At 46.4% G+C, this 16,864-nt stretch overlaps 1 protein-coding gene across 2 annotated transcripts in view; it reads left to right on the top strand.

Moving 5' to 3' along the window:
- LOC120945936 (prostaglandin reductase 1-like) overlaps positions 1-16,864 on the top strand; it is an 87,600-nt gene that overhangs the window by 66,604 nt on the left and 4,132 nt on the right. For both annotated transcript variants that reach the window (XM_040360526.1, XM_040360536.1), the window contains one exon: positions 2,062-2,167. In XM_040360526.1, coding sequence (XP_040216460.1) covers positions 2,062-2,167 — 106 coding nt within the window. The remainder of the gene's footprint in view (positions 1-2,061; positions 2,168-16,864) is intronic.

Here is a 16,864-nt window from a genome sequence, read left to right as displayed (position 1 = left end):
TCATATGCCTTTGCATATGCATTGATCCTCATTCCTAATCTGTTTCATGTGATGTGACTCTATTTCCGGTTGCAGGGCCCATCAACACCTACCCAGTATGTCCTGAGGAAGCTATCAAATTGCGAAACAAGTTGACAAGAAAGCATGGAGTCCATGGACCTAACCTCTTGATACATATAAGCACTGTCTCTTGTCCAGTTGTTACGGACACTGTTACATATCAGGTTCCATACCTCAGGTCTATTTAATTGGGTATCTGTTGACCTTGTCATACTGTAGGGCAGGGCTCAAAATTTCAAGCCCTGAGCTTCTAGCCAGGCCTCAAGTGTTACTCGCCGCCAGTTGCCTCACCTAACCCATACACTTCCCCGCCCCTAAAAACGCCCCTAAAAACGCCCTTGTAGATTATCTCTTGGAATGACACTGTTAAATGTTTTATGCCGAATCAAGTTACACAATTAAATATTACCAACAACAACTTTAACAAAATGGGACAGGGCACTGAGGCAGACCAGAGGGACAGGGCACTGGGGCAAACCAGAGGGACATGGCACTGTGGCAAACCAGAGGGACATGGCACTGGGGCAAACCAGAGTGACATGGCACTGGGGCAAACCAGAGGGACATGGCACTGGGGCAAACCAGAGGGACATGGACTTTTCTGCAAATATTGCTCTCCCTCTTCTTATGTACAAGACTCCCTCCTCCTCCTCTGCCTTCTCTCTAGAACCAGGTCTTTCCCCCCATTCTCTTGCTGTCTCCTCTGCAACCCCCATCCATCCTCCTCTCTCTCTCTCTCCCTCTCCTATTCTACCGACTCTCATAATCATGAGCCCCTGTGTGCGGCTCCACACTTGCATGTCCCCACTTCCCCCTTTCATTGTCGGGCAGTGAGGAGAGGAGCTGCAGCACAGCGGGAGGGAGTACAATCCAGCACCGAGATTCACACACCTGCATAGCCATTGACACCACAACACAGCGCACACTGACACCGCACAGCATACTGCCCCTCTCTTGTCAGGGCAACTCTTGGTGAGCGCTGTGCTGCACTGCCTACCTGGGACACCCAGAGTGGTGATAATCGCAGTCCTCCAGCTCACTTGTTCCTTCCTGCTCCCTGCTCTCCAGCTACATTGGTCAGGTTGGGAAGCCAGGCTCAGAGAGGTCATACTATCAGGTCCCATGGCTTAATGAGAATTGTAAGGAGAGCACCTGTGTACTGCTCTGCATGTGTGCGGCTCACCCGACTACTTTTCCTGGGCACGCACCTTTCCTCTTCGGCCGCCAATCGCAGCGTGGCTCTAAGTGTAGGCACAGATTGGACTGTTGGTAATGCAGAACTGTTATCACTTGCCCCCAGCTTAAATCCACTCGCCAAATGCTAGCAGGCGAGTGGAAATTTTGAGGGCTGCTGTAGGGTGTTTGTTATATGTTTTTAACTATTTTGTAAGAAAGATTATATTTTTACTAACCATCGCCTCATGACATCCCTACAAATTCATTCAATCCTTTTATATTAATTTTGGATGTTGGCGTAGTGGGCGTCTTTCTTTTCTTTTGTCTAATGTCAATGTTGCACAATTTATTTGCATCAGAATAAAGTTATTGTGCCAGAAAAACAAAAGTGGCTTAAATCCTCTCTGCACTCTGCTCTATTCAAAACTAAATATCAGATGTAGACTGAATTCAAAGATCAAGTCAATGCTGTAATTGCAGATACTGCCAGGAAAGGTTAGGAGACAATGTACAATTTTGTAGTTTCAAAAGTGTCCATGAATTGTTCGATCATATCTAGTAATACCGTGTCTAGTCTATCTGATATGAAGGGAGGCTTCTGATTAATGTAATTTCATAAAGGTGGTTGTGTGCATCATTCCAGGAACAGGTTTCCCATTGATAATTAAATGTATTTTTTTTTTATATATATATTTTAGTCTGGCATGTATGTCATAACTGCAAAAAGGTTGAGAAATGCTACTGTTGAATATCCTTTCCTGTATTTATTTTGCTGCAGAATTCTAATGTAGTCATAAAGGCTGATCATTATTTCTTCTGCTATAGGTTGGAGGAAAGTTTACAGATGCTGCCTTGCAACAAATGAAAGATTTTGGAAGAATTGCTGTATGTGGTGCCATTTCCATGTACAATGACTCAGTGATTACTTCAGGTAGATGAATGTTTTCTTCCATAATATTATTTGGAACTGTGCACAAATATTATTTCCAAGCAGTACTGCAGTGAAATACATGCACACGACCAATTCTATTTTAATACACAATTATATATATTAATCGATAACTGGAATCTATTCAACCTTGTTAAAGGTGGACTCTGTATGACTACTCTTAATGTTTTAAGTTTCCTTTTTGTAAAACTGGCCATACATGGGCGGTTGTTGTCAAAAGGTTATTTTTATTTTGTCTTAATTAATGTCCACAAAGTAATTTTCATTTTCGACCATAGGGACTGAAGGTTGGAAAATTTTGATTGCTTGTTATCTAAACAAATTGTACTTGTGAATGTGATTTTAGCAAGGAAAAAATTGTTGTTGTTATAATGCACAAAAGTTTCACCTGGAATTAGAACTTTTGTTATCAAGAACATTCTTTCGTGGAAGTTGCAAACTTTTATGCCACGTACACACGATCATTTTTCGGCATTAAAAAAAAACATTGTTTTTCAGCATGTCCAAAAAACGATGTTTTTCCAACTTCATTATTAAAAACGACGTTGGCCACACACCATCGTTCTTGAAAAATGATGAACAAAGCGCGGTGACGTACAACACGTACGACGGCACTCTGAAGGGGAAGTTCTATTCGCCTTTGGGCTGCTTTAGCTGATTCCTTGTTAGTAAAAGACGATTCGCGCTTTTTTGTCTGTTACAGCATGATGAATGTGCTTACTCCATTATGAACGGTAGTTTTACCAGAACGAGCGCTCCTGTCTCATAACTTGCTTCTGAGTATGCGCGGGTTTAAAACGTAGTTTTAGCCCACACATGATTTTTTACTACCCGAAAAACGACATAGTTTAAAACGGCGTTAAAAAAATGCAGCATGTTCGAAAAATGTTGTCGTCTTTCAGAAGATGAAAAACGATGATGTGATCATTTTAAATGACGTTTTTAAAAACTTTGTTTTTTTTCATGCCGAAAAATTATCGTGCGTACGCGGCATTAGTATTCCGCTCTGTGAAAATGTCATACGATTCTAGTGCATGATAAATGACTGCTCATAATTGAGATGGAATGGCGGTTTCGCACAAAATTTGTTGAGTAATGATGGAAATTCAATATGATCATTTGAACAAATTCTACCCATGCACAGCAGTGGTCGGCTGGTGCTGGAGGATTTTAGGGGGGCATGGGTGTGCCCCTCCAGGTCCGCACTCACCCTTCTTAATATTATTTCCAAGCAGTACTGCAGTGAAATACATGCACACGACTTATTCTGCAAGTAGAATTCTATTTTAATATACAATTATGTTTATTACTCGATAACTGGACTCTATTCAACCTTGTTAAAGGTGGACTCTGTATGACTACTCTTGTTAATGTTTTAAGTTTCCTTTTTTTTCCCCTACGGGCAGAGCCCTCTAGCGGTCACCACTACCCTGGTGCCCGTCACTGCGGCTTCTGTTTTGACCCGGTCTTCTTTCGGGGTTCTGGGTCTTCGGCCTCCTGTCCTGATTGGCTGGGGCGGGAAGCCGGAAACCGATGGCGAATGTTGATTCGATTCGCTGGTATCGCACGGTGGAGGGTTCGGGGTGCAGTTCTCTGCGCCCCGAGGACAACATTAAACAGTCCAGTTTGGGGCTTCGGGCTCTGGTCATGTGCCTGTGAGGGAGTGACGGACCTGGTAGAGACCTGTTGGTCTGGCGCCCCTCACAGTACACGGCCCATCACATAGTGGACCGGCTGCCAAAGGTGTATAGCCAGTTTAAGACAGTGATTGCATACACATTTTCTCGAGTCGTCTTCCAGGACGGCACCTTGAGAGTAGACTGGCTCCACCTGACAGGAAACACAATCAAAAAGAGGTTTAAAAACCCCGCCCCTCCCCGTGCACCTCAGTTCATGATTGTGTTTCCCCCAGCGAAACGTTTTTTTTGTTTTCTCTAAAAAGACCTAAGGCCTGGGGCTGGTGGTCCCCCTCCTGGAATGTGAGCCATGGGTCCTGGGAGGCCTTGAGCTTACTGAGGCTATTGCCTGTCCAGAGGGTCTCCCCCGTATTGAGGGGGGAGCTGAAGGAAAACTATGTTTGGGAACCCCCCCCCTGCTAGGTGTATCTGGGATAGTGGCTACCTCAGAACACCTAGGTGGCTGGAATCCCTCTCTCCCGAGCATCTTCCTACCTGCTGGGCCGGGTAAAGACGCATCTCCGCGCTGTGGACTCGGCTGCTGTTCTCCCAGGCTCATTTCTCGGTGGAGCCAGCATTCCGACGCTGCGTCGATGGCAGCGCATGGTGATGACGTACTTCCGGTTCCGGTCTTCACCAAAATGGCGGCCGCCATCGGCGTTAGCTCACACACACGGAGCGCAGCAGGGGAGAGAGTGGCGCCCGATTCGACGGTGCCATGGAGCGTGAGGACCGCCCGGCGCTAACCGCTGCTGCAGAGGAAGCCACCAGGGGTGAGTCTACCTCCAGAAACTTCATTGGGGCACTTGGACTGGGTCCTTATTCCCCACACACCCCCCTTCCCTTCCCCTACTCCTTTTTTGTATTAAAGCCTCTGTCTTTTACTTTCAGGGGAAGAGGTTACTGCCCAGGGGGAGGCTTCTAGTGTTTCTGCTAAACATACATCTAAAGCTAAAAGATGTGGGAATTGTAGCATTAAGCTGGCCACAGACTATTCCAAGCTTTTGTGTGCTAAGTGCATTCAAAAACTCACAGGGAAGGAAACTTCGCTAATAATGAAAGAATTCCTGACGGTTCAGTCAGAGATGCTTTCCACATTAAAGGAGTTTAAGGAAGTCTTAAAAACCAAAGAACCTGATCCCCCTAGCAGCTGGGCCCTCCTCACAGGAAAGCTTATCCACCTCGGCTCCGAGATTGTTGAGGGCTAGGGACGTTCTTCTATCAGACTCTGAGGATTCAGAGGCTCAGGAAGAAGGTCTCATTGATAGCCAGACAGATGATGAGGATGAAGATGCTAGATCAGGCAAATTTATTTTTTCAGCAGATGACATGGGTGGTTTACTGGCGGCTATCTATACCTCTGAGGGGATTCAGCAGCCGGCCGAACTGGTGTCAGCACAGGATAAGATGTACCAGGGTTTGGCTAAGCCCCAGCCAAAGGTTATCCCAGTTCACCAATCTCTTTAGGATTTAGTTCTAAGAGAGTGGGCTGAACCTGAAAAGAAGTTACTAAGGTACAAAACCTGGAAAAGGCGCTGTCCCTTTAAGGAAGAACTAGAAAACAAATTTTTCAAAGTCCCTAAACTAGATACTTCCCTAGCTCAACTGTCTAGACAGTCTGACCTTTCCTTTGAGGATGCTGGGAATTTAAAAGATTCACTAGACAGACGGGCAGAGACCTCCCTTCGCAGGGCCTGGGAGGCTAATGCGGCAGCCCTTGGGCCCGCACTGGCCTCATCCTGCATTGCCAGGAATACGGATACCTGGCTGTCCAGGATGTTGGAACATATCCCGCAGACTTCAAAATTTAAGGATATCCGAGATTCCCTTAGAGTCATAGGTAGCGCTTTCGCCTATCTAGCAGACGCATCAATTGAGACCGCTCGAGCCTCTGCTAAAACGGGCGCTCTTATTAACGCCTCGAAGGGCACTATGGCTCAAAACATGGGAAGGAGATTTGGCCTCCAAATCCCGTCTCTGTGCCCTGCCCTTTGAGGGATCCCTCCTCTTTGGGACAGGTTTAGACCAGGCTCTAACTAGAGCCTCAGAAAAGGGTAAACGGTTCCCTCCCAAACCTAAACAAAATAGGAGGAGATTTTTTCGAGGCCCCCAGAATAAAAACCGACCTTCAGACCGAAGAGCGGCCTTTAATAGGAGGTGGATCACGGGAAAGGATAAACCAAAAGGGGGAATCCTTTTCCCTGATCCTAAACCCGCTGGGAAAGACTCCAAGTGACTCGAGAGTCGGGGGAAGGCTCTCCCGATTTTTTTCCAGCTTGGGAAAGCATAACGCGGAGTCCTCACATTTTGCAGATAGTGAAGGAAGGCTACAGATTGGAATTCCGCCATCTTCCCCCACCAATTTTCCTCCTCACTCATTTACCCCAAAATCCCCTCAAAGCGGCAAGCCTTCTAGGGAATGTGTCAGACCTAGCACAACAGGGGGTCATAGTCCCAGTTCCGGTAGACCAACAGGGTCAGGGGGTGTACTCTCACATCTTCGTAGTACCAAAACCCTCGGGAAAATTCCGTCTAATTATCAACTTAAAACCCCTGAATACTTATCTCCTCTACAAGAGGTTCCGCATGGAGAACATTTACAGTCTCAAAGGACTTCTTTTAGAAGGGGTATTTATGATAACCATAGACCTGAAGGACGCCTACCTCCATGTCCCCATTTACCAGGACCATCAAAGATTCCTGAGATTCGCCATTGTTTCCCCTCAGGGGATCAAACACTGGCAATTCACCGCTCTCCCCTTTGGGCTTGCCTCCAGCCCAAGAGTTTTCACGAAGGTGCTAGCAGAGGTGGTCGCCTTTCTACATCTGAAGGGCATCTCCCTTGTTCCCTACCTCGACGATCTGCTGCTGTTCAATCCCAGTCGAGCACTTCTTCTCATGGACCTGACCACCGTCCTGACTACACTGGAATCCTTAGGATGGATTATAAACAGAGAAAAATCTTCTCTCCTCCCAGAACAGAGAAAGATCTATCTGGGATTCTTAATAGATTCCTTAGAGAAAAAGCTTCTCCTACCAGTAGACAAGGTCCAGAAACTCATCTCAGTGGTCAGGTCTGTCAGGGGAACAGCAGATATTTCACTCAGGGAGATCATGAGGTTGTTGGGACTTATGACCTCATGCATCCCAGCAGTTCCGTGGGCCCAGCTCCACTACAGGCCACTACAGGCCTTCCTCCTCTCCTCCTGGGACGGGAAGGAAACATCCCTAGACTCCAGGGTCTCCATTCCAGAGTCGGTAAAGAACACTCTAGAGTGGTGGCTCATTCCTCGGAATCTGGGAAGGGGCCTTCAGTGGCACCAGTCAGACCCCCTCAGGATAACCACGGATGCCAGCTCCTGGGGATGGGGAGCCCACATGGCGGGCCTACAGGCCCAGGGTTCCTGGGATCGACAACAAAGGGAGTCTTCTTCCAACTTCCGAGAATTATCAGCGGTCGGAAGAGCCTTGGAAGCGTTCGAGGAGAGAATCCTGGACCAAGAAATACAAATTCTCTCCGACAACACGACCACGGTGGCGTTCCTGAACGATCAGGGAGGCACCAGGTCCCGTTCGCTCCTAAGGTTGTCTCTAGAAATTCTAGGCTGGGCAGAACAGAGTCCGCTCCCTGTCAGCAGTTCACATCAGAGGAGTCCTAAACCTAGAAGCGGACTTTCTAAGCCGCCAACCCATTCTCCAGGGAGAGTGGGAACTAAGTCAGGAGGTCTTCGATTGGGTATGTCATCATTTCGGCAACCCAGAAATAGACCTTTTTGCTCACAGGAGGAACAAGAAGATAGAAAGGTTCTTCTCCCTCTCCCGGGATCAGGGATCGGAGGGTGTGGACGCGTTGGCCCAGGCCTGGACATTTTACCTAGCCTATGCCTTCCCTCCCCTGAATCTGATCCCGAGGGTATTACAGAAACTGAGACGGTCACAAGGGAAGCTGATCCTGATCGCTCCCTGGTGGCCCAGAAGATCTTGGTTCCCAATACTAGAACAGTGGTCGGTCCTTCCTCCCCTCCCTCTTCCGGTCCGGGTGGACCTTCTGCGGCAGGGACCGATCTTTCACCCAGAGCCAGGCTTTTTCAGTCTGACGGCCTGGTACTTGAGAGGTGGAACCTGCAGCGGAAGGGTTGCTCAGAGAAGGTAATAGATACCCTCTTAGCGAGTCGTAAGGAAGTTACCAGGAAGATCTATGCCAAGACCTGGGGGGGGTTTTCACGCTGGTGCGCAGCAAGACAAGCCCCACTACCCGAAATATCAGTTATCTTGGAGTTCCTTCAGGAAGGGGTAAATTTAGGACTAGCTACGAGAACCCTAAGAGTACAGGTTGCCGCCTTGTCCTACTTTTTAGACAAGAGGCTGGCCCTGGATCCTCTTATTAAGAGGTTCCTGACGGCCAGGGATAGGTTGTCACCTATACAGATATCCAGAGTTCCCCCTTGGGACCTCTCCCTGGTGTTAGACCAGCTATCCAAACCTCCATTTGAACCGATAGACAGCATTCCGGTTAGGCTGTTAGTATTTAAATTCTCCTTTCTTTTGGCCATCACCACGGCCAAAAGAATAGGAGACATGCAAGCGCTCTCAATCAAAGAGCCTTATTTTCGTTTATTCGAGGACAGGGTAGTCCTAAGTCAGGATCCCCTGTACCTACCTAAGGTGGCAACGAAGTTTCATAGGTCACAAGAAATTATACTTCCTTCTTTTTGCACAAAACCACAGAATGAAAGAGAGCGAACCTTTCATTGTTTGGATGTAAGACGCTGTTTGTTAATGTATTTAGAAAGGGTGAGCGAGTTCAGACGCTCATCACACTTGCTAATCAATTTTTCAGGAAAGAAAATGTGTTGCCAAGCATCTAGAGCCTCTATATCTAGATGGATAAGACAGGCAATTTCAGTAGCATACAGTAAGGCTGGCAAAACAGTACCTAAGGTCAAGGCACATTCCACGAGATCTATAGCAACCTCCTGGGCAGAGAGAGCAGGAGTTTCAGTGGAACAAATCTGTAGATCAGCAACGTGGTCAAGCCAGAACACCTTTCTAAAACACTACCGAGTGGAACTCCTGTCACCCCAAGACTTGACGTTTGGCAGAAGAGTCCTGCAGGCAGTGGTCCCGCCCTAAGGTAGGCCTGAGGGTTACTTGCTTATCTCTCAAGGTGCCGTCCTGGAAGACGACTCGAGAAAATACCAGTTACTCACCGGTAGCTGTTTTTCTATGAGTCTTACAGGACGGCAGGCCTATTTCCCACCCTGATGACTTCGTATGGTTTGTATTTCATATACTGGTTCCCGTGCTCTTATGGTGGTTACTTTATCACGAACTGAGGTGCACGGGGAGGGGCGGGGTTTTTAAACCTCTTTTTGATTGTGTTTCCTGTCAGGTGGAGCCAGTCTACTCTCAAGGTGCCGTCCTGTAAGACTCATAGAAAAACAGATACCGGTGAGTAACTGGTATTTTTTCCTAATACAACACCCAAAATGGGCAGGAACACATGTAACTTCAATATGGGCAGAACTATGACAGGAGGATCTTGTTACTATAATCTCCAAGAGCTAGTAGAGTCTAGTGTTTGTCATAGCCCACTATGCACCATGTACAACTGAAATGTCCCTTTTGAGGAGGCTGATCCTATGAGTCTGTAGAAATCATGTAGAAATCATGGTGAATATCAGCAGGAAATCCCACGAATTCCGCCATCTTCCCCCACCAATTTTCCTCCTCACTCATTTACCCCAAAATCTCCTCAAAGCGGCAAGCCTTCTAGGGAATGTGTCAGACCTAGCACAACAGGGGGTCATAGTCCCAGTTCCGGTAGACCAACAGGGTCAGGGGGTGTACTCTCACATCTTCGTAGTACCAAAACCCTCGGGAAAATTCCGTCTAATTATCAACTTAAAACCCCTGAATACTTATCTCCTCTACAAGAGGTTCCGCATGGAGAACATTTACAGTCTCAAAGGACTTCTTTTAGAAGGGGTATTTATGATAACCATAGACCTGAAGGACGCCTACCTCCATGTCCCCATTTACCAGGACCATCAAAGATTCCTGAGATTCGCCATTGTTTCCCCTCAGGGGATCAAACACTGGCAATTCACCGCTCTCCCCTTTGGGCTTGCCTCCAGCCCAAGAGTTTTCACGAAGGTGCTAGCAGAGGTGGTCGCCTTTCTACATCTGAAGGGCATCTCCCTTGTTCCCTACCTCGACGATCTGCTGCTGTTCAATCCCAGTCGAGCACTTCTTCTCATGGACCTGACCACCGTCCTGACTACACTGGAATCCTTAGGATGGATTATAAACAGAGAAAAATCTTCTCTCCTCCCAGAACAGAGAAAGATCTATCTGGGATTCTTAATAGATTCCTTAGAGAAAAAGCTTCTCCTACCAGTAGACAAGGTCCAGAAACTCATCTCAGTGGTCAGGTCTGTCAGGGGAACAGCAGATATTTCACTCAGGGAGATCATGAGGTTGTTGGGACTTATGACCTCATGCATCCCAGCAGTTCCGTGGGCCCAGCTCCACTACAGGCCACTACAGGCCTTCCTCCTCTCCTCCTGGGACGGGAAGGAAACATCCCTAGACTCCAGGGTCTCCATTCCAGAGTCGGTAAAGAACACTCTAGAGTGGTGGCTCATTCCTCGGAATCTGGGAAGGGGCCTTCAGTGGCACCAGTCAGACCCCCTCAGGATAACCACGGATGCCAGCTCCTGGGGATGGGGAGCCCACATGGCGGGCCTACAGGCCCAGGGTTCCTGGGATCGACAACAAAGGGAGTCTTCTTCCAACTTCCGAGAATTATCAGCGGTCGGAAGAGCCTTGGAAGCGTTCGAGGAGAGAATCCTGGACCAAGAAATACAAATTCTCTCCGACAACGCGACCACGGTGGCGTTCCTGAACCATCAGGGAGGCACCAGGTCCCGTTCGCTCCTAAGGTTGTCTCTAGAAATTCTAGGCTGGGCAGAACAGAGTCCGCTCCCTGTCAGCAGTTCACATCAGAGGAGTCCTAAACCTAGAAGCGGACTTTCTAAGCCGCCAACCCATTCTCCAGGGAGAGTGGGAACTAAGTCAGGAGGTCTTCGATTGGGTATGTCATCATTTCGGCAACCCAGAAATAGACCTTTTTGCTCACAGGAGGAACAAGAAGATAGAAAGGTTCTTCTCCCTCTCCCGGGATCAGGGATCGGAGGGTGTGGACGCGTTGGCCCAGGCCTGGACATTTTACCTAGCCTATGCCTTCCCTCCCCTGAATCTGATCCCGAGGGTATTACAGAAACTGAGACGGTCACAAGGGAAGCTGATCCTGATCGCTCCCTGGTGGCCCAGAAGATCTTGGTTCCCAATACTAGAACAGTGGTCGGTCCTTCCTCCCCTCCCTCTTCCGGTCCGGGTGGACCTTCTGCGGCAGGGACCGATCTTTCACCCAGAGCCAGGCTTTTTCAGTCTGACGGCCTGGTACTTGAGAGGTGGAACCTGCAGCGGAAGGGTTGCTCAGAGAAGGTAATAGATACCCTCTTAGCGAGTCGTAAGGAAGTTACCAGGAAGATCTATGCCAAGACCTGGGGGGGGTTTTCACGCTGGTGCGCAGCAAGACAAGCCCCACTACCCGAAATATCAGTTATCTTGGAGTTCCTTCAGGAAGGGGTAAATTTAGGACTAGCTACGAGAACCCTAAGAGTACAGGTTGCCGCCTTGTCCTACTTTTTAGACAAGAGGCTGGCCCTGGATCCTCTTATTAAGAGGTTCCTGACGGCCAGGGATAGGTTGTCACCTATACAGATATCCAGAGTTCCCCCTTGGGACCTCTCCCTGGTGTTAGACCAGCTATCCAAACCTCCATTTGAACCGATAGACAGCATTCCGGTTAGGCTGTTAGTATTTAAATTCTCCTTTCTTTTGGCCATCACCACGGCCAAAAGAATAGGAGACATGCAAGCGCTCTCAATCAAAGAGCCTTATTTTCGTTTATTCGAGGACAGGGTAGTCCTAAGTCAGGATCCCCTGTACCTACCTAAGGTGGCAACGAAGTTTCATAGGTCACAAGAAATTATACTTCCTTCTTTTTGCGCAAAACCACAGAATGAAAGAGAGCGAACCTTTCATTGTTTGGATGTAAGACGCTGTTTGTTAATGTATTTAGAAAGGGTGAGCGAGTTCAGACGCTCATCACACTTGCTAATCAATTTTTCAGGAAAGAAAAAGGGTTGCCAAGCATCTAGAGCCTCTATATCTAGATGGATAAGACAGGCAATTTCAGTAGCATACAGTAAGGCTGGCAAAACAGTACCTAAGGTCAAGGCACATTCCACGAGATCTATAGCAACCTCCTGGGCAGAGAGAGCAGGAGTTTCAGTGGAACAAATCTGTAGATCAGCAACGTGGTCAAGCCAGAACACCTTTCTAAAACACTACCGAGTGGAACTCCTGTCACCCCAAGACTTGACGTTTGGCAGAAGAGTCCTGCAGGCAGTGGTCCCGCCCTAAGGTAGGCCTGAGGGTTACTTGCTTATCTCTCAAGGTGCCGTCCTGGAAGACGACTCGAGAAAATACCAGTTACTCACCGGTAGCTGTTTTTCTATGAGTCTTACAGGACGGCAGGCCTATTTCCCACCCTGATGACTTCGTATGGTTTGTATTTCATATACTGGTTCCCGTGCTCTTATGGTGGTTACTTTATCACGAACTGAGGTGCACGGGGAGGGGCGGGGTTTTTAAACCTCTTTTTGATTGTGTTTCCTGTCAGGTGGAGCCAGTCTACTCTCAAGGTGCCGTCCTGTAAGACTCATAGAAAAACAGATACCGGTGAGTAACTGGTATTTTTTCCTAATACAACACCCAAAATGGGCAGGAACACATGTAACTTCAATATGGGCAGAACTATGACAGGAGGATCTTGTTACTATAATCTCCAAGAGCTAGTAGAGTCTAGTGTTTGTCATAGCCCACTATGCACCATGTACAACTGAAATGTCCCTTTTGAGGAGGCTGATCCTATGAGTCTGTAGAAATCATGTAGAAATCATGGTGAATATCAGCAGGAAATGTAGAAAACCCACGTTTAACCAGTTGCCGTCCAGTCTATAGTACAGTGACGGCCATGACCGCTCTAGTTCCGGGTGGTTATCATATGACATCCTCCCCAGAAAGCGCCTTGCTGACAGATTAGTGTACCAGCACACTGCTGGTACCATGTGATCACTGTGACCAATCACAGCAGACCCTATGGCAATTATACACAATGAATGGCTTCCATTCATGCCATTTGTTGTGTATTATTCTGTTGATCTATGTGATTGGTCACAGTGATCACATGGTACAGATAGGGTCAATCACAGCCCATCTGTACCATGTGACCAATCACAGCTAATGACAATAGTAAACACTGAATAAATCCATTTCATTCAGTAAAAATGGTTGTTTATAACAGAGATATAGAAAAAAATCCTTATCAACCTACCAAGAGTAGCACAGTGTTACTATGGTAACACTGTGTCGCTCTGTTCACAGTATGCAAAAAACAAAAGAAGAAAAATCTGTAATAAAAAAGAAAACTTAAAAAATTAAAATTTTACCTACTGTCACCAGTCAGTGTCGCTGATCACGACCACAACAGGTATATGATGACGCTGCACTGCACAGTACGTAAAAATAAAATAAATACAAATTGTGAAGAAAAGGGAAAATTTATATGAAATACTTACCGTAATTTTCCTTTCCTGATGGACTCCATGGCAGCCTACATGTGGGTTAATCCCGCCTCTCATACCTCATAGGACCCTACTCCCATAAAGCTTTGCTTCTAGCCATAGACTGTGTTCCGTAATATAGCCTACTCCAGCAAAGGGAGGGAACTCCTGCTGCCATGGGAGTCCATCAGGAAAGGAAAATTACGGTAAGTATTTCATATAAATTTTCCTTTTTCCTGACAGACTCCATGGCAGCCTACGTGTGGGAAATGACTAGCCAAACACACCCGGGTGGGCAATTGCTGGTTAACGAAAAAAAAGTTTAATTGACATTGTCAACAGATAAAACGTGTAAACCAAAATTAACCGACGACAAGGAAGCCGGTTCTACGCAATAGTGCATCACAAATGTGAAGGAAGCCGCTTTGCAGATGACTTCCGGCGAAACATGTCGGGCAGCTGCCCATGATGTCGAAATGCTCCGAGTGGAATGAGCAGTTACCGCTTCAGGAGGAGCCAACCCTTTTGCCTTATAAGCCCTTTGGATAGCTTGGACGATCCATGTTGAAATGGTTCTAGAAGAAGCCTGCATTCCTTTGTTCTTCCCATGAAAAGAAACAAACAAATGATCCGTTTGGCGGAAGGGTGCTGTAGCTTCCAAATATTGTTTTAGGACTTTCCCAACATCCAGAGGATGAACAATAGAGTCCTCAGAGGAACGAAAAGTGGGAAGGACAATTTCTTGGTTTTCGTGAAAAACTGATGTTACCTTGGGTTTGGACCCCAGCATCGGGACTAACACAACACGGTCTGGAAAGAAAGTGAGAAATGGTTCTTTTAATTCTAGGGAACCAATTTCAGAGACTATTTTGGCAGATGTTATGGCAACAAGAAAGACAACCTTGAGGGAAAGATCTTTGATAGATAGACGATCCAGATTTTGTTCTTCTGAGAAAAAGTCTAAAACCAATGGGAGGTCCCATTTGGAGAACCTTGGTTTCCTTAGAGGTCTCAGCCTCATAGCTCCTTTACTGATCCGCCCCGTGTGAAAGGGCCCTAACTGTTATTTTTCTCTTTTTTAATGTTAATATTTATACTACCATTTTTTTTGTGTCATTATAATTGCATGAAACTGAAAAAGCCCTTAATTTTACACCTACAGTATTTCTAAAGAAAATCTGGTTGTTAAAGAAAAGAGCACATTGTTTTGTGTTACTTCTTTTTATCTATAGATTCCAAAGGAAAATAATATTCACAAGGCAATATTACGAAAAGAAAGCCTTGTTTGTTAAAACAAAGTATAGGTATTTGTTCAGTATCTTAAATAGTGACAGTTACCACCGAATCTATAAGCCCGTGAAATTTAAAGACTGCTTTGGCCTATAAGAGATGTACAGGTATGAGGGCTTAAAGCTGAGCTCCACCCAAAAGGGGAAGTTCTGCTTTAACCAGTTCCCGACCACCTACCGTACTGCGGCAAGGCTCTATTGCGCAAAAACCTGTACCTGTATGGGATTTTGTTCAATAGCCACTGGGGGGCGCGTGCCCCACCGAATGCATGATTGTGCGCTTATTGGCCACAGGGGGAGACAATCAGCGGGCCCGACGTATGCAATGTCCGTCGGCCACCCGCGATTGCTCCCCGCAGAGACAGAATGGCAATCTGCCCATGTAAACAAGCAGACCACCGTGCTGTATGGCATGGACACTGATCTTGTGTTCCTGCTAATCAAGAACTTGCTGTGAGACCCCCCCCCCCCCCCACAGTAAGAAAGCACAATTAGGGAATACACTTAACCCTTTGATCACCCCTGATGTTAAACCCTTCCCTTCCAGTGTCATTTATACAGTGTCGGTGCATATTTTTAGTACTGATCACTGTAATAATGTCACTGGTTCCCAAACCAGTGTCAAAAGTGTCAGGTGTCCAAACAGTCTGCTGCAATACCGCAGTCTTGCTAAAAAATCGCTGATCCTCGCCATTCCAAGTAAAAAATAAATAAAAATGATAAATATATCCCCTATTTTGTAGACGCTATAACTTTTGCGCACACCAATTAATATACACTTATTGGGATTTTTTTTTACCAAAAGCATGTAGCAGAATACATATTCGCCTAAATTGATGTAGAAATTATTATTTTATTTTTTTTTATTGCATATGCTTTATAGCAGAAAGTAAAAAATACTTTTTTTTTTCTTTTTTTGTCTTTCTTTTTTGGTTTATAGCGCAAAAAATAAATACCGCAGAGGTGATGAAATACCACCAAAAGAAAGCTTTACCTGCTTCCACTCCTACCACCACACCTCTCCGCCTGCAGTCTTCTGGGACACTGATAGGTCTGCATCCATCATTTACAATGCATGCGCAGTGGGCACCCAGCTGTGAAACCGCAAGGAGGACTGGAGGAGTTCCAGGCTCCTTGAAAAAAAAAAAAATCAGCAGCTGCAAATAATGCAGCTGCTGACTTTTGATATAAGGACAGTTACCTGCCCATGGATCCTGCGATGTCCTCACCCGAGACGATTCTTCAATCTGTAATAAGTGTAACAGGAAGTAAAGCATTGCGGATTCACAGCCTGTTTCCTACTGGGCACGTGCGAGTCACGCTGTGACTTGTGAATGGTCCTGTCATTTTCTGGGACCTGTTATGTATCCCAGAAGACTGCGGGGGAAGGAGAGGGGCCACATTTACGGCTTTCTCTTTTTGGGTGGAGCTCTGCTTTATCTAGTGAGAGCCTGATAATCTGTGATTAAGGCAATGGGGATATATGCTACACTTCCACTTTACAATGGGTATTAAAAATGAGCGACTGTAGAGACACTGGTTTAAAAGCCAATTAGTTAGGGTAACTCCAAAATATGAGAAGAGAGCCAGTTATTGATCCTTTGTGTTTACTAAAAGGCATCTGTGTGTGACCAGCATGGGACACATATTTAACTTCATGTAGCACAGAGCTCGGACTGGTCTGGTGGTTTGATCCCAGTTTCTATTCCCTGATAGGCACACGATATTTCCCGATCACTCGAGTTAGAGAACAGTGTTTTTTTGTTGTTTTTTGGGGTATGAACTTGGATAGGGTGAGGTTGAGCTTAGGGATACTCCATTAAACTTTAACAACATGCAGTAGAGGACATTGAATCTGGACTTAAAGGCACCCCCTTTAAGGTGAAGGTAAACTGGTACTAGAAAGGGACTCCTCATCAGTATAGTCCTGAATATACAAAAGAAAAGTGCTCCCAAAAGAGGCCAAAGAAAGTCTCTAGGTCCAGAAGGCTGGTGCTCACTGTTTGCTAGATACTGTGT

The sequence above is a fragment of the Rana temporaria genome, chromosome 1 (genome assembly GCF_905171775.1).
Source record: "Rana temporaria chromosome 1, aRanTem1.1, whole genome shotgun sequence".
Classification (NCBI taxonomy): domain Eukaryota; kingdom Metazoa; phylum Chordata; class Amphibia; order Anura; family Ranidae; genus Rana; species Rana temporaria.
This window is presented reverse-complemented; position numbering and strand designations above follow the sequence as displayed.